Source organism: Zea mays, chromosome 5 (assembly GCF_902167145.1).
Source record: "Zea mays cultivar B73 chromosome 5, Zm-B73-REFERENCE-NAM-5.0, whole genome shotgun sequence".
Classification (NCBI taxonomy): Eukaryota; Viridiplantae; Streptophyta; class Magnoliopsida; order Poales; family Poaceae; genus Zea; species Zea mays.
In genome coordinates, this window is record NC_050100.1 from 18662629 (window position 1) to 18680709 (window position 18081).

An 18081-nucleotide genomic window follows, 5' to 3' on the forward strand; every position below is an offset into this window, starting at 1 on the left:
TGCACAGACACTACCGCTTCCAGAAGCCATCCTATACCAAACAACAAAAGAAATGATCTGACTAGAAAAAATAACCTGGAGATCAAATTCTTGGTTCACACAACTAATATATGAACCGACGTGATGGCCTGATGGGTGACGAGGAAGGTTGCTGGGCCGGCGAAGCTCCTGCGGGGACACAGCTTGACGATGTAGCGGCTGCGAAGGGCAAGAAGACGATGTGTTGAGGTGGATGTGGTGCCGTCTGTTGGCCGTCAGCCCGTCACCCACCGCCACCAGCGTATGGGTTTCTGCTAGTCCGCCGCCCGGCCGCCGCACAAGCTAGGGTTCTGGCTTTTGCTTGTCGCCTTGTCCGTCCACCCGCAGACACGCTGGACTAAAGACAGAAGCAGGCAGACAGAAGCAGGCAGAGGCATGAGTCCGTGGCTCTAGGGGTGTAAACAGTATGGATAATATCCGAGCATCCGATTAGATTTCTGCTTTCGGGTACCTATTGCCATCTCTAAGCACACACAACGCAAAGGAAATTTGAAAAATACGAAATATATACGAAGAAAAACAGATAGGGCTAGCATCTTCGCATAAGGAGGCCCAACTTATGCAATTTAATATGGGCAGGCTCAAACACACCCGGCGGCCCACTTATGCATCCAACAGGCAGCGAAATAAAAACCTCTTGATGGTCATTTATTGCAAGAGAAAAGAGTTTTTCTTTTGGATAAACAAAATTGAAAGCAAGAAAAATTCTTTTTTATTGAGAAGAGTTTTTTAAGTCTAGTTGCGAGGAGTAAGTTCTTTTCTTATCCACTCAGTTTATGCATCCTCATTACTTATTTTTAAACTTTACTCTGTAAATAAAAAAACATTATTTTACGTAAACTGTTGGACCCCATCTACTGCACAGACACGACGGGAGCGGGGAAGCCTGTCAGAAGTCAGAACAACTCGTTCGTCCGTCACCATAGAACGCTATCCCATTCCCATCTTCTGACACAAATATCCGCGTGAGCGTGACACCCGACCTCCCCCTCCCGCTCCGGGCAGCAGCAGCAGCAGTCATGCGGATAGCCGTGGTGGCTCCCGTCGCGGCGGCCTACCCATGTTCCTCCTCCCTCGCTGCGCCGGCGAGTGCGACGAGCCGCGCGCACGTTGCGGCGGCCGGGATGTCCTACAGGGCGTCCTCTTTCGTCGGAGGCGGGCTCGCGGCGGTGGTTGCGTCGGTAGCCGCGCGGCCGAGGAGGGCGGGCTCTGGGAGAGGCGACGCTCTCGGGTGCAAGTGCCTCTTCGGGCTCGGGGTGCCGGAGCTCGCCGTCATCGCCGGCGTCGCCGCGCTCGTGTTCGGGCCCAAGCAGCTCCCCGAGATCGGCCGCAGCCTCGGCAAGACCGTCAAGAGCTTCCAGGAGGTGAGTCATGAGTGTCGGGGCATGAATTCGAATGGCGTGGTCGATAGCAGCTCGCCGATCATGCGTGTGGCGTGCTGACAATAGTTTGGCTGGTAGTTGGCAGCTGCGGAAACTAGTGACCCCATTCTATTTCTGCTCGAGATGCTAAAGCTTAGGTGGTCTTCGTAGTGCAAACCGTGTCTTTACCAATCTACAATGCGTTGCTTTGGTAGCAATTTCAGGTTTGGAAAAAAAATTTGGCCTGCAACGCTGAGGATTTTGGCACTCTAGTGTCTAGTAGATAATAATGTTTAGTTTAGGTACCCTGTGGCTTAAATACGGTGACCTAACATAGCGCATTCATTGCAAATTTGCATTTTGGCTTAGTTGTGCTGCTGAATGCTTAGTGGGATAATGCCAATGGTAAGAAATACAGTCGCATTGCTTTCTCATTTTTACTTATATAAGAGTTATGCTCTTTTTTATAACAGTGTGATGGGAATTTCTGCACCTTATTCTTTATGAACTGCAATGGACCCTTAGTTCCAAAACATACTCCCTCTGTTCGAAATAATATGTTTTGGTTTTTCTACGTACATTATTTTAATTATATATCTAGAGAAGACAAAATGTTTTCTAGATGGAGCTGGAAGGGTGTTGCTTGTTCTTGTCTATTTCAAGTTTTATAATCTCTCAAAAATGTTGCAGATTATGATTTGTGCAGTTATTTTGTTGCAAATATAAGAGTCGTTATCTGTACACATTACACGTTCTGCAACCTTTATGGCTTATTCGTTTCACCGTTAAACCATGTGGATTGGATGGTATTGAGCCGATTTAAATACATAACAAGTCAAAATACATATCAATCCATTCCAATACACTCTAATCCACATAGAATTGAAATAACCGAACACGGCCTCACCTCAGGTGGTAGAGTGCTACCTATTGAGATTGAGTTGACTCTACATCTATAAACTGGTAGCCCACCATGCTAATTTTTCCTTGCCTTTGAAATCAGGAACAAATGTGTCTTCGGTCTAAAAATTGAGGTCATTTGTGGTTTATGATCTATGTTTTGGTCATTGCCGACTTGCGCCATGCTGGGGCTTATGGTTTACCCAATCTACTTGGTAGGAGATAAAGCTGCAGAGAAGAAATTAGTTTAAGTAGCACAAAAGGCTCGTAAAAGTTGAAAAGTGTTTTCATTTGAGTTCAACTTGTTTAAGGAGGCAGGGCGTGCGGAGGTTAAGTGTCCAGAGACTAGAGTTTGATAATTTCATCACTTCCTTTTGGCATCACTTGTCCAAGAATTTGATGGGGCTGATCCACCTTAGCATTCACCATTATACTAACTGAAAGCTGGCTGGGTTGCACACTTTGAGCTCTGTTTTCTGAAGACAAGCTACTGATCAAGTTTTCTGAGCAGTATTGTATCCTTTTTCCATTTAGTAAAACTGTTCATTGATCCATCTAACTTCTCTCTCAGGCGGCTAAGGAGTTCGAAAGTGAACTGAAGAAAGAGCCTGGGGAAGGTGGCGATCAGCCCCCACCTGCAACCCCCACGGCAACGGGGGTAGGTGGCGCGGAGAAGGGGCTTGAGGCATCAAGTAGCAAGGAGAGCACGTCGCGGAGAAGGGGGTTGTTGGTGTAAAATTGTATTCTGGTCTTCTGGAGTTAGCATCAAGTTCATGTCCTTTTTAACCACGTCGCGGTTTCAGGCCATTGTAGCGATATGTTTGTAGTCTGTACCGGGAATAACAACCTTCCGTGATTGATTATGAATCGGTTGTCTTGGGCATTATTCATTATTGCAATTCTCATTATTTGTAGCACTTGTTTATTGAGCTTAAAGGTGTGAGCTGAAGCGGTTAGAAGAGCACGTCTATGCTACATGGGGTTTCTAGATCGTGTAAAATAAAGAGAAAATATTTTCTTTATTTTTTTATTTGTCATATTTTAGTGTAAAAAAATTTAATGAGCGACAAATATTTAAGAACGTAGATACTATTATTTATAAAGAGAATTTTAAAATAAAAAAGAAGCAGAGAATAAATTAGGGAGCTGTTTGAGACCGGCTGACAGCCACAACAGCAGCTCGTGACCCATTAGTAGGGGAGCTGCTGGAGCACACGCACGGCCACGCCCCGATATCGCCATGGCTATCCTCGCCGTTGCCTCTCCACTCAAAACCCTAAACCCTAGCCCCGGGGACCACAGCCGCTGCCGCCTCTCCTCTTCCCTCCTCCACCTTCCGCTACCAGTGCCACGATGGCGCCGCCTCCGGTGCTCCGCTCAGTACAGTGAGGCGGCGGCGCAGCCCACGTCGACAACGACGGCGCGTCCAGCGGACATACCCTGGAGCAAGGAGCTCTGCAACTCGGTGCGGCTCATTGGGACTGTAGGCACCGACGTAGAGCTGCGGCAGCTGCCCAGCGGCTCCGCCGTTGCGAGGGGTCGCCTCGCCGTATGGAAGTCAGCCACCGAGACTACATGGTATTCCTGATTGGTCTTACGCAATACTATGGCTGTTTGGTTCGTGGCTAAACCTGCCACACTTTGCCTAAGGTTAGTCGTTCAAATTGAATAACTAACCTTAGGCAGAAAAGTTAGGCAAAGTGTGCCATCCATTTCTAGCGCCGCCTATTTCTGTTCCTATTACCGAGGCCGGCAGTGGGTTCGACTTTCTGTCGCTTGTCGGTCACTCGTGGAGTCGTGGTAGGGCTGGTAGCTTTGTGAGTGTGGGGGCATGCGTGGATTTTGAGAGGTCGGCAAAGGCATTCGGTAATATGTTGGCTAGAGAATTTTGTGCAATTGGTGGACTGTAGCAACAAGAAAGATGATCGTTGAGACCAGACAGTGTAGCTGTGCCAAATTGTTTTTGTTGCTTATACAGTGCGGTAAGAAAATACCAATGAAGTTGTGTAAAAAGGCTTTACTACGATTGAGTTACACCCTTAGTTAAATAGGGACTTTATTTTGGAGCAATGAATATTGATCAGCACATTCCCTTAGTCTGTTGCTACCTGCAATTTTTTTCAGTAACCTATCTCTGTTTCAAAGGTGTCGCTAGGCGTCCAGGCTTACCCAGCTTGCCTTGGTGAACAATGTCTGCCACTGTGCTCTCGCCTGGACACCTAATCACCTTTGAAACCATTGTTGTACTATGATGATAGACAAACGAGTTTCGATTTCTGAAACAAAACTCGGCAGGAGGGGGAATGACCGCCCTCCCGGAGAAGAGACTGAAACATTGGTCCTGGCCGAGAAAATCCCCGAACCCTCCCCCCCACCCATCTTGTCGACGTCAACCGTCCACTCTGCAATGACCCAACCAGAGGGTGGCACACAGGACAACGTAACCCGAGAGCGGATGAGACACAACGAAGGGATTCTTTATCAAGCCGGAAAAAATCCGCCCCTGAGTGGAATAATACCCGGGCCTTGGAGGTGCTACTCGGAAGTCTTAACTACTAGGCTACTGAATTCTGAATCCTAATGCTCTCCATCAATAATTAACACTGCCTTATTTGCACCCCCACCCCCAAAAAAGTTAACTCTTAAGAGCCAAGCAAGTCCAAGTGTGACTGCATGAGTTGTTGATATAAATATTCTAGCTATGCAGGTACATAATACTGCCTTTTACATCCTCTCAGAGCCATAAATGCTGAGTATTTTTTGTAACTGAAAAATACAGTCCTAGTAGTATTTGTTGTTTAAATGTTTAATGGGGTCACTGTACTATAGGGTAACTCTACAATTCTGGGACGATCTTGCTATTGTGGCCTCTGAGCATGTTAAGAAGGGTGACCGGATATTTGTTTCTGGACGGCTTGTGTCAGATACTGTTGATGAGGGGCCTGAGAAGCGGCATGTTTACTACAAGGTATCATCTTCACTTGTTTGCATTACACACCCATTTTCATTATCCCTCTTTTCTCTTTTCTGTGATAATAATGGAATTAATGGGTACTCTTTCTCAGCTTGCAGTTCAACAGTTGAATTTCATCGAGTCCCAGCCAGTTCGATTATATGAACCAGAGGCAAGCCAGGATGCCCTAGGTGTGGATCTCTGTTAGGCTGTGAAGCCTTTTTTATCATAAAGTTACTGCCTTCTCCATTCTTGTTTGCCTATATTTTTGTGAGATATAGTTGTCTGTGACTTGTGATGACTTGTTCCACTTTTTTAAAAAATTAGTAGAGTTGTCTGGACTGCTTTCAATTATTTTGGAACATTCCTAGCCTTTTTAGATCTGCTAACCTCTTGACTGCTTATGTTTGATTTGTATTTGATATGTGCTTTTAATTATCTATTAACTAGCAGTAGACTCCTAATTGCATGCTTGGTTAATTACTTTGAACTTAAACTAGTTAAATATAGCTTATGCAAGTTCTTAGACTGGCACATATCACTTGCATAGTTGCATCCACTGCCTGTACATGCAAAAAATTGTGTTAGTAGTATGTAATGGCCCTAGCTGCAACTGCAAATAGTACAAGAGAGAGCAGTAGAGAAAACAAATGCGGTGAGAATGAGAATCAAGGTAAGTTGGTTTGCAAGCTTCTGGGCAAGTGTTTCCTGTATCCACAACTCTGCAAAAGTTTTGGCTAGGAATCAATGGGAGAGCTAATTCTTCCATTGACTTGCCAAAGTTCGGTGGTACTCCCTGTAGAATAATGAAAGTGGTTGATGTATTGATAGAAGATGGGGTACAATATATAGACTCACAACCCTAACCCTAGTGGTGCCGGCCCACTCACACACACAGTCTAACACTCCCAACAGAAACTAAGTTTCAAGGTAATGAACTTAACTTGACTTTATATATTCCGTTTTGTGTTAAAATACATCAAGCTTAACATACGAACAACCTTTTGCATGGCTGTTGGTTATTGTATTTTAATTTGTATATCCAAGTGACACCAAAGTTTCTTTTTAATATCAGGATTACTGTTTTCCCCATAATATATAATTTGATATGTTGTTAGCCTAGCCACTATGCCCCCTCATTTATATGTATGTGAAAGTTCACAAACATTGCTCATGATAGATCCCATTAAGAAGCATGCTTTTCTAAAACGTTTGTCAAAGTTCCAAAAATATGATTTTCTGGCGCAGAAACAGACTCTTACCTGCATCATTCTCGAGTACTCTTGCAGAAGCAGTTGCATGTTTTAGCTGACTTTCTTCAGTTCATGAAATGTTTTATTAGCCAGTGATGCACATAACTTGGTTCTAGGTAGCTGTTTATTAATCTAATGAATATTCATAAAAGGTAAAAATTAACTCCCTTTTTTGTTGAATCAAAGGTGGAAGGCGTGCTGATTATTTTAACTCTATCTCTAATTCAACTGAGGATAAGAATAGGGATAATATGAGCTCATCTCGATCAACCGAAGAGCTGTGGCAAGTGTTCTTTGCCAATCCTCTTGACTGGTGGGATAACAGGACAAATAAGGTTAGACTGGGATTGTTCAAAGTTATAACCACTTGTCATTTACATGGTAACAGTTTACCTCGCATGTGGATAGCTTAAACCTTCCTTTTGAGCGTATTCTAATTAGCAAACATAAAAAAACAGAGAACACATGAGAACTCTAGAACTAAATAAAAGAAGTTCAAATATTTACTGAGAGGGATATATGGTCAGTAGAGTGGGTGAATATTGAGACGGAAATAATAAACAGCCAAATGAGTTATGAAAGGTATTATTGTTTTTCTAGTGATTTAATGCATAAGTTCTGCACTTACTTCAAATTTGAGACTAGTGTACTAGAAGGGTTCTGCATTTTTTTTGTCTGAGTTATCTTCTGACCTTGGGAACCTACCCTTGTTTCCTTTTAATTGGTTGTATTACTGCTCGAGTCGTGCAATTGAATTTAGTTGGTTTAATCCAATTGCTATATGCCATGCATAATTAAAAACAATCACTTGTCCACCGTCCTGAATCTATAAAGAAATCTAGCACCGATATCAAATTAAATTCAATCTGGCGACAAGAGTTCAAGACCTGTTATCGGCACATAACACTTCTATTGCTTTTTATGGAGATAGACTTGATATTTACATGTTTTTTAAAAACATTTGTATAGTGTTTGTTTAATCAACATGAGTATAGTGTTTGTTTATTTACTTAAGTAATTTGTCTCTCGATCTGTTTGGAAGAGGTCTGCTGAACGTTTGCTTGGCTTGTGTCCTCAAATCGTACCATCAACAGAAGAACCCAAGGTATCCAGACTTCAAGCATAAGCAGACTGGCGAAGCACTATGGGTTGACGGGAGGAACAACCCCAACTGGGTTATATCTCAGCTGGCGGTTTTGGACTCGAGAATGAGTTCGCTGCAAGACAATGAGAGGAAACCAGTCTCCTATATGTATGCTGACGAGTTCATGACATTGGACGGCAACCGATAGTCGTTATGGAGGAGGGAAGCTTCGCTCGTGCCGATTGGCTGGCTGTTATGGCGAGCGAGATCATGCTGTCGACCTGTCTTAGTAGCTAGCTCATGCTTGCTGTCTCAGTTTTGTTGAGCGGCTCTGGAGGGTTGCGTGTTATGAGCGTCGTCCGTAGTATGGTTTGTGACATAAGGTAGCTATGATGAGCCTAGAACAAACATAAACAAAGTGCGGGGGAAACCCTTGCTTTTAGTGACTCCATTAGTAGTGCTATGTGGTTTGTGACATGGTTTTTAACTATGATGTTACGCCGAATGGTAATATATTGAAGAACGTGCCGTGGCCCTACACAACTTAGTTATTATTTAGACTAGATGGAGCACTTACCAATGTTGGACTTGTTAAATCTGGGTTTTCTGAATGTAAATGATACTAGTAATTGTGGTTAAGATTAATCTATGGTAGGCCTGGAATACCAGGACTAGGGCTTTGAAGGGGGAAGGTTGATGATGCCTTCTAGGCCGAGCTAATCTCCACCTTGCAAGGAGCCCAGGCGACTGAGTAGAACCTAACCTGCCTGCCGGATGGAAGTCGTGCGCCGACCTGCAGCTCTCTCTACGGATTATTATTATTGGTCTCAGACCCAAAACGCAGCAGGCCCATGTCATATTGTTACACCCAAATCACGCACCTTCACTGATTTCTTTCTCATACCACTATCATCATGGACACGGTCGATGGCCCCTCTTGCTTGTTGTCGGTCGGACGACGTGGTCTGAATGAATCTGTGCCGAAGCATTTTCTACGCGTCGAGGAGCAGAGCAGAGCAGGCGTCATGCACGCCACCAACCAGCATACGGCATCCAACCAGAAGGTAGGCGAATAGAACAATATATACTGCTAGTGATCTCAAATTTATATGATTCATTTAAGGGACACAGGGATGGACCTGGCAACCAATCGGCTATAGATTAACCAGTTTAATCTTCTGATGCCAACTAATGGAGGCTTCGGCGATGCAGTGCAGCTCTCTCATGTGCGGCCACATGCCCGCCGGTGCCTCAACCGACGCATGTGTTGCCAGCAACGAAACGCAGGCAGGTCGTCGTCGGCGTTATTAATATGTGTCCGCGGCGTGTTAATTTCCTTTTGCCGATCGATCTCGATGATAACCTTCTTTTCTTCTCGTTTGACTGAGCTGGGTCAGTTTTATTGTTTTCTGGATCTTGAGATCGCACATGCATATGTGGGCATGCATGTCACAGCGCGATATATGCATCACAGACTTGCCGTAGTTTCAAGCCAAAACTGGATCGTTTAGAACATGTTGCTGCCCTTTATTGCTTTGCCTCGTAACATGACTTCTTCTTGCTTGGGGTTAATCCCAACTGTTAGTAAGGGATCACATGTCATATATATAACGCCATGAACTCACACATACGGAATACGAAAACGAAGGCATCGAAACGCTGAACAAGCTGAAAGCTCAAGAGGACCATCGCCTCGATCTCCACAAGCAATTAGTAAGGGATCAACGACGGTGAAGATAACTGTATTGTTTGGTTTGTACAAACACAGCATACGGAGAGCTAAGCCGAAACAACCGCTCGTCATCAGCATGCATCTCCTTAGCTTCTGTGCTGCTGCTAAAAAAGACCTAGCTACTAGTCGTCGTCTTACAGAACCAAAGCCGCACACACATCCGCGTATATGCATGCGCTTTGTAGATTGATGCGCCACCCACCAAGCTCATCCTTTTGGCTTGGGGTCTCTCGGACAAGAAGAACAAAATAAAATAATGGGGCAAAAAGAAAAAAAAAGAAGAGATCGACATGAACGTTGTCGGGCCCTCGGTCGTCGTCAGACCTTCTTCATTGTCTCGCCGATCCCAGGCCTGTGGCTTCAGATCTCTTCATGATCCTCAGCTTCCTGCAGGTGCTAGCGAACATCCTGCAGATCAATCAAATTAAAGAACACACCATCGTGTCGTCAGCGCGATTAATCTTGCTGCTGGTACGTAACGTATAAAGAAAATGAACAAGAACGGAAGAAGAGAGATGGAAAACGCTGTACGTACTCGAACGGCACGTCTCCGACGAGCATGAGGTCGCCGTCCTTGTCCTGGTAGGTGACGGCGAACTCCGACAGGTTGTTGTTGTTGTTGGCGCTGCCGGAGGAGACGAACATGGCCTCCAGGGCCTCCCGGAGCTCCCGGTACCCCTTGTACATCCTCAGGTCGAGCTTCCGCAGGTACGGGGCGCCGTCCATGCTCACCTTGACGAATGAGCCGGCCCCGGCGCTGGCGGTGGCGTTTGAGGCGGCTGCGGACGCCGTGCAGCTGGGCGCCGGCGCCGCAGCATCCTCTTTGTCGGCCGCCTTGCTGCTGCTGCTGACGGCCTGCTGCTTTGCCTGCTGGAAGCAGCTCTTCCGGTACGACCTCACCGGTGGCCATCCGACCACGGGCGCCCTGCAAGAGTTGGTGACAAGTAGCTGGCGCGCGTGAGCACCACCGGCAGCATATGCGCACAGAAGAGATAGATATGCTACGTACGTACACGTAACGTACGTACGAGAGACACACGTTCGGTTCACTCTGAACGTTTCGGTGCTCAGATCTATTAGCTACTCACTTGGCCGCCGGGGGTGCTGCCTCCGCGTCGCGCTTGTTTGCCTCCTCCTCCTCGGCGGCGGGGCGCTTCTTGCCCCTAGTAGGGTTGGACGGCGGCGCGGCCACCTTCAGCTGGGTCTGCTGCTGGTGCTGGCTGCAGTCGTCCACGGTGCCCGGCAGGCCAAGCCTCAGCTCGGTCGCCATGAGGTCTCCCACGACGGTTTCCATGTCCCAAGCTAAGTACTTCACTTTGTAGAATAGATCTCCTTCTCCGGTTGCAGCAGCTTGGTCTCTGAGGCAGTAGTAGAATGAGATGGATGTGATGAGCTGGTGTTGTGTGTGTTTGGCCTCTCGGGGGCGGGGCGCATGTTTTATAGGAGGAAGAGGAAGGACGAAGGAGTGGGTCGTCAGCCGGGCTGCCTGTAGAGACACATACACATGCACGCAGCGACGTCGCGGCCGGGGCGTGGGCTAGGCTGGCTGTGCTGCGAGGGTGACCGCGGGCAGCACCCACGAGCGGCCTGCCGGGTCGGCCGGCGACATGGGTTCCTCGGTCGACGGGGTCACGGCCATCGGATCCGGAGGCAGCCCATGTGGCCAGGGATACACATATCATACCGATCTCTAGGGTACAGATTTTTATATGTAGAAAAAACTACACGCCGGGTGGTGGCTTTCATAATTTCATTAGTTGGACCAAAATGGGTGGCTGCATACGCGGTTTTCGGGCTCCCGGGCAGGCTGGTTGGTTTTTTTTTTTTCCAATCCAGCGGAGAACATGGCGTGTTAACGGGTTGTCGCTCGTCACGGGTTGGGTTAATTTGTACGATTTATTTGGCGATCCGACTTTATCATATGTATTAGTTGGATATGTTTTGTTAATCTATATCATCTGAGGTTCGCAAGACAGAAGCAGAATCCTGTGTTGATGATTAGAGAGATCGGAGAAGCATTACTATGAGCTGTCGTCGTCGTTCCCTTTCGGCACCGCTCTCGTCGTCTACGACTCCACTTCCCCCGGCCTCTTTTTTTTTTTAACCATTAGACGAGATGCTATTGTCCGGCAAATCTCTCTCGCTGCTGCCGTTGCATCTTTTTGGTCCGGTAAAGGCCCAACAAAGCCAAGTGGGAGTTGCTCGTTACCAAAAAAAAAAAAAAGAACTTCACACGCAAAGCATTGTCTCGCCGTGCTAGCTTCTCCCTAAATAAAGTGCATGGTCCCCTGGCTTAAAGATTTGGCTCATGATTCAACACGGTGTATGTATGTGCATCAAACTATATATATGTGCCTTTTGGAAACCACACTGTGCTTCATGAGCAGTACTAAAGCAGAGGCAAGAAAGAGGTCAGTGCTTTCGGAAACAAAAGCTTTTCTTGTACTGCTACAACCTATAATTAGAGCAGCTTCAGTAGTTATGTAAAATATATCTAAAATTTAAAAATAATAGCTGATTTGAAGTGTTTAGGGTAATAATCATCTGCAGTTCCAACAGTTGAGTCCTATATCATGTTATTGTAAATAGATCATGTTATTTAGGAAATAAAATGTTAAGAATATTGTACAAAACGAGGATATGACTCCAACATATGGGGTCCTACATTTAGTACTTTAGAGCATCTTCAAGAGAAGCTCTAAATGTGACCCTATTTTAAATATAGGGTTTAGAATCATAAACCACCCTTCCAATAGTGCCTATTTTATAAAAATTCATCAAATGATTATAAGGCTCGGTCTTTTAGGTCCTACATATAGTACCCCATATATTAGGGCACTATCCTCCTCGTTTTCTATTAATATCCAACCATTTATTTTCTAAAAGCATGGTTTATTTTCTAAATGTGCGTTATTTAAGGCCTAATCTAATTTTTTTTAATAAATATCATGTATGCTTTGCTCCGATCATTTTAACGGACGTGCAATCTAGTACGTATGCTTTTTACAACGGATCGGAGGGAGTAGCTAGCTATATATAGCTGCGTTGCCCAGGACAGCGGCAAAACAAAAGGAAACGAATGGGGGCGAGACTATAGACTGCAACGTACGGTCCAAAAAAATTAATCGGAGTTTAACAGTATTATGATTACAGTACAAGATAAACACGGAGGTCTACACCTCGTAACTATATACTTCGTTGTGTTTTCAAAGTGGCTCGAAGTTTAGATGATGCTCCACTGCACATGCGCGGTGCTCGATGCATGCATATGCATGCATGATGCGAAAAAAAGAATTGTTTTTGCAGCTCGCAAGGGTCGTGTGTGCATCCTTTATTTTGTCAGCATCAAAGGATCCAAACGCGATCTATTGAAGCTATTAGCTAGTACGGTCAGTTTATTGTTGTTAATAACTGATCTAGCTGCTGCATGCCTTGAAATGACGAACCTCTGTCTATCCGCCTTACATCTTGTTCGCTTTAGATTAAAGACAGCCGTTTGAATTGCTGCAACTGTAATTTATATAAACAAAAATACTATAGAAATATAGAAATAGTAGAAGCCGGTACGGATTAAAATCAAACAAACAATCTAAAATACATTCTAAATACTAACGCGAGAATCAAGCTTTGATTCCCTGTCGCATTGCTACCGTCCACGCATGATTAGTCCACAACTCCTCCATACAGATTGACGGGTCAAACCAGCAGCTTATTTGCCGGTACCATGCATTGACTGACTGCTGGCAGATGCCTTCTGTTCCCGCAACCTCTTCTTCCAGTTCCAGGCACAAGGCTAGCAGCTGGTGGGACGTCGTCGTCGACTCGTCGTCGCTGTGGCACGCAGGCTAACGCTGCAACCTCTTCCTGCTGCTGATGCCCGGCCAACCGAAAAGAAATTTCCTCGGATTCCAGGTGGTCTGCTCCCTGCTGCACATATATTCATAATAATACGTGCATGCATATGACGATTCTGACAGCTGCACCGACTCAAGTGCTGGCATTCTTCGATGCTGTGCAGTTGGACCTGTTTGGCTCCATGTATTGGATTTGGATACTAGTGCACTGCATCTGGGTTCCCACACGACTAGCAGCTAGATCAGAGAGCGTTCAGCTGTTAGTTTTCTGTTTGCAAAGATGCCATGTGTCGCATGCAGTGACCTCCCACCCACACCAAGCTAGCTTAGCGTATTAACTAACAAATGTATAGTACCTGCCGGCTGCCGGTACGGTGTGTCGATCGAGTATGAAGACGTACGTACTGTGCAACCACAGTGAATCATATAGCCAGCAGTCATTGCATTCGACTTCCTAAGGTCTCTCTGTTCAATGTGTTTCTGCACACGGTTTTCAGAAACACTTCTCGATCAAAGTAAACGGTCCCCGGCCCCCACGCACTACTAAAGTAGGGCGTTCTCCTTGTTTTGTTGTTGTTGTTGTTGTCAATACTTGTAAAGCTCCATTGACCACAGATTATGTTTCTTTGACCACCAATTAAGGCCCCCTTTGGCAGGGCTTATATCCAGCGGCTTCTCCTTTGGCTTCACGCTTTTCCCCGCAAGCCATACCAAACGCGCTTTTATCAGATGGCTTTAGGTGGAAAGCAATTCCCTGTTTTGTACTAGATAGGTGAAGCCAAAAAATGTGGCTCGGTCAGCTTTGGCTCCTGTATTTTTTGTGAAAACCCCCTCCCACCGATCCCATCTCGTCTCTATCCGCACGCATCCTGATCCGGTGCGCCATGCGACTGCAGCCTTCCAACGACCATTTTTGGTGGTTGGGGCTATAAATACCCCAACCACCCCACATTCAATGGCATCCAAGTTTTCCACCTTCCAACTACTTACAAGAGCTCTAGCATTCAATACAAGACACACCAAAGTGATCAAATCCTCTCTCAATTCCACACAAAGCTTTAGTGATTAGTGAGAGAGATTTGTTGTGTTCATTTGAGCTCTTGCGCTTGGATTACTTCTTTTTCTCATTCTTTCTTGCGATCAACTCAATTGTAACCGAGGCAAGAGACACCAATTGTGTGGTGGTCCTTGCGGGGAAGTTTGTTCCCGTTTGATTGAGAAGAGAAGCTCACTCGGTCCGAGGGACCGTTTGAGAGAGGGAAAGGGTTGAAAGAGACCCGATCTTTGTGACCACCTCAACGGGGAGTAGGTTTGCGAGAACCAAACCTCGGTAAAACAAATCCTTGTGTTTCACTTCTTATTTGCTTGTGATTTGTTTTTACGCCCTCTCTCGGACTCGTTCATATTTCTAACGCTAACCCGGCTTGTAGTTGTGATTAAGTTTGTAAATTTCAGATTCGCCCTATTCACCCCCCCCCCTCTAGGCGACTTTCAATTGGTATCAGAGTCCGGTGCTTCATTAGAGCTTAACCGCTCGAAGTGATGTCGGGAGATCACGCCAAGAAGGAGATGATGACCGGCGAGAAGCCCGCTACAAGCCATGGGAAGGCTCCATCGGGAGAGTCCTACAACAAAGGGAAGGGGAAGGAGAAGGAATCCTCTTCACACAAGTCGCGTCGGAGCGGTGACAAGAAGAAGAAGATGAGGAAGGTGGTCTACTACGAGACCGACTCCTCGTCGTCATCCACCTCCGGCTCCGACACGCCGTCCATAACTTCTAAGCGCCATGAGCGCAAGAAGTTTAGTAAGACCCCCCTACGCTACCCTCGCATTCCTAAACATACGCCATTACTTTCCGTCCCATTGGGAAAACCACCAAAGTTTGATGGTGAAGATTATGCTAGGTGGAGTGATATGATGCGATATCACCTAACCTCACTCCACAAAAGTATATGGGATGTTGTTGAGTTTGGTGTACAGGTACCATCCATAGGGGATGAAAACTATGATGAGGACGAAGTTGCCCAAATTGTGCACTTCAACTCCCAAGCCACCACTATACTCCTCGCCTCTCTAAGCCGAGAGGAGTATAATAAGGTGCAAGGGTTGAAGAGCGCAAAGGAGATTTGGGACGTGCTAAAGACCGCGCACGAAGGAGACGAGGTGACCAAGATCACCAAGAGGGAGACGATCGAGGGGGAGCTCGGTCGCTTCCTACTTCGCCAAGGGGAGGAGCCACAAGACATGTACAACTGGCTCAAAACCTTGGTGAATCAAGTGCGCAACCTCGGGAGCAAAAAATGGGATGACCACGAAGTGGTTAAGGTTATTCTTAGATCACTTGTTTTCCTTAACCCTACTCAAGTTCAATTAATTCGTGGTAATCCTAGATATACACTAATGACCCCCGAGGAAGTGATAGGAAATTTTGTGAGCTTTGAATTGATGATCAAAGGCTCAAAGAAAATTAACGAGCTAGATGGCCCCTCCACGCCCGAAGCACAACCGGTCGCATTCAAGGCAACGGAGGAAAAGAAGGAGGAGTCTACATCAAGTAGACAACCAATCGACGCCTCAAAGCTCGACAATGAGGAGATGACGCTCATCATCAAGAGCTTCCGCCAAATCCTCAAGCAAAGGAGGGGGAAGGACTACAAATCCCGCTCCAAGAAAGTTTGCTACAAATGTGGTAAGCTCAGTCATTTCATTGCTAAATGTTCATTATCTAGTGATAGTGACAGGGGCGACGACAAGAAGGGCAAGGGGAGAGAAAAGAAGAGATACCACAAGAAGAGGGGCGGCGATGCCCATGTGTGCCGCGAGTGGGACTCCGAGGAGAGCTCCTCCGACTCCTCCTCCGATGAAGACGCCGCCAACATCGCCGTCACCAAGGGGCTCCTCTTCCCCAACGTCGGCCACAAGTGCCTCATGGCAAAGGACGACAAAAGGAAGAAGGTAAAATCAAAATCCTCCACTAAATATGAAACCTCTAGTGATGAGGAAAATGTTAGTGATGAGGAGGATAATTTGCGCACCCTTTTTGCCAACCTCAACATGCAACAAAAGGAGAAACTAAATGAATTAATTAGTGCTATTCATGAGAAGGATGACCTCTTGGACTCTCAAGAGGACTTCCTAATTAAGGAAAATAAGAAGCATGTTAAGGTTAAAAATGCTTACGCTCTAGAAGTAGAAAAATGTGAAAAACTAACTAGTGAGCTAAGCACTTGCTATGATACTATTGTGAACCTTAGAAATGAGAATGCTAGTTTAATTGCTAAGGTTGATTCAAATGTTTGTGATGCTTCAATTTCCAATCTTAGAGATGATAATGTTGATTTGCTTGCTAAGATTGAAGAATTGAACATTTCTCTTGCTAGCCTTAGGATTGAAAATGAAAAATTGCTTGCTAAGGCTAAAGAATTAGATGTTTGCAATATTTCAATTTCCAATCTTAGAAGCGAAAATGATATTTTGCATGCTAAGATTGTTGAACTAAAAACTTGCAAACCCTCTACACCTACCGTTGAACATGTCACTATTTGCACTAGATGTAGAGACATTAATGTTGATGCTATCCATGACCATCTAGCTTTAATTAAGAAACAAAATGATCACATAGCTCAACTTAATGCCAAGATTAATGAGCATGACTTAGAAAATGAAAAATTCAAATTTGCTAGAAGCATGCTCTATAATGGGAGACGCCCTGGCATTAAGGATGACATTGGCTTCCAACAGGGAGGCAATGTCAAACTCAGTGCCCCTCCTAAGAAATTATCTAATTTTGTTAAGGGCAAGGCTCCCATGCCTCAGGATAACGAGGGTTACATTTTGTACCCTGTCGGTTATCCCGAGGACAATATTAGGAGAATTCACTCTAGGAAGTCTCACTCTGGCCCTAACCATGCTTTTATGTATAAGGGTGAGACATCTAGCTCTAGGCAACCAACTCGTGCTAAGTTGCCTAAGAAGAAAACTCCTAGTGCATCAAATGACCATAATATTTCATTTAAGACTTTTGATGCTTCATATGTTTTAACTAACAAATCCGGCAAGGTAGTTGCCAAGTTTGTTGGGGGCAAACACAAGGGATCAAAGACTTGTGTTTGGGTACCCAAAGTTCTTGTATCTAATGCCAAAGGACCCAAAACAGTTTGGGTACCTAAAACCAAGAACTAAACTTGTTTTGTAGGTTTATGCATCCGGGGGCTCAAGTTGGATCATCGATAGCGGGTGCACAAACCACATGACAGGGGAGAAGAAGATGTTCTCCTCCTATGAGAAAAATCAAGATCCCCAACGAGCTATCACATTCGGGGATGGAAATCAAGGTTTGGTCAAAGGTTTGGGTAAAATTGCTATTTCACCTGACCATTCCATTTCCAATATTTTTCTTGTAGATTCTTTAGATTATAACTTGCTTTATGTTTCCCAATTATGTCAAATGGGCTACAACTGTCTATTTACTGATGTAGGTGTCACTGTCTTTAGAAGAAGTGATGATTCAGTAGCATTTAAGAGAGTGTTAGAGGGTCAGCTATACTTGGTAGATTTTGATAGAGCTGAACTCGACACATGCTTAATTGCTAAGACTAACATGGGTTGGCTCTGGCACCGCCGACTAGCCCATGTTGGGATGAAGAATCTTCATAAGCTTCTAAAGGGAGAACACATTTTAGGATTAACAAATGTTCATTTTGAGAAAGACAGGATTTGTAGCGCATGCCAAGCAGGGAAGCAAGTTGGTGTTCATCATCCACACAAGAACATCATGACGACTGACAGGCCACTCGAGCTCCTACACATGGACCTATTCGGCCCGATAGCTTACATAAGCATCGGCGGGAGTAAGTACTGTCTAGTTATTGTGGATGATTATTCTTGCTTCACTTGGGTGTTCTT

The 18081-nt window shown here is 45.3% G+C and overlaps 3 protein-coding genes across 4 annotated transcripts; 2 read left to right on the top strand and 1 right to left on the bottom strand.

Annotated features, from left to right (window-relative positions):
* Positions 1-991: 991 nt before the first annotated feature.
* On the top strand, positions 992-3186 carry LOC541789 (uncharacterized). Its single transcript, NM_001111473.1, has 2 exons — positions 992-1403; positions 2872-3186. Exons 1-2 carry the CDS (start codon positions 1059-1061, stop codon positions 3034-3036), a joined length of 510 nt encoding a protein of 169 aa, NP_001104943.1. The 5' UTR covers positions 992-1058; the 3' UTR covers positions 3037-3186.
* A 262-nt stretch (positions 3187-3448) lies between these two features.
* Positions 3449-8153, top strand: LOC100282454 (uncharacterized). 2 transcript variants are annotated; one of them, NM_001155364.2, is made up of 5 exons: positions 3449-3878; positions 5130-5268; positions 5366-5444; positions 6693-6841; positions 7601-8153. In NM_001155364.2, exons 1-5 carry the CDS (start codon positions 3541-3543, stop codon positions 7796-7798), a joined length of 903 nt encoding a protein of 300 aa, NP_001148836.2. In that variant the 5' UTR covers positions 3449-3540; the 3' UTR covers positions 7799-8153. The 2 variants fall into 2 exon arrangements, with proteins under 2 accessions (NP_001148836.2, XP_008643668.1); XM_008645446.4 differs by having other exon boundaries at positions 3455-3878; positions 7549-8144.
* A 1164-nt stretch (positions 8154-9317) lies between these two features.
* Positions 9318-10718, bottom strand: LOC100274141 (uncharacterized). Its single transcript, NM_001316741.1, has 3 exons — positions 10411-10718; positions 9858-10247; positions 9318-9730 (listed from the first exon to the last, which is right to left on the bottom strand). Exons 1-3 carry the CDS (start codon positions 10614-10616, stop codon positions 9652-9654), a joined length of 675 nt encoding a protein of 224 aa, NP_001303670.1. The 5' UTR covers positions 10617-10718; the 3' UTR covers positions 9318-9651.
* Between the last annotated feature and the right edge of the window lie 7363 nt (positions 10719-18081).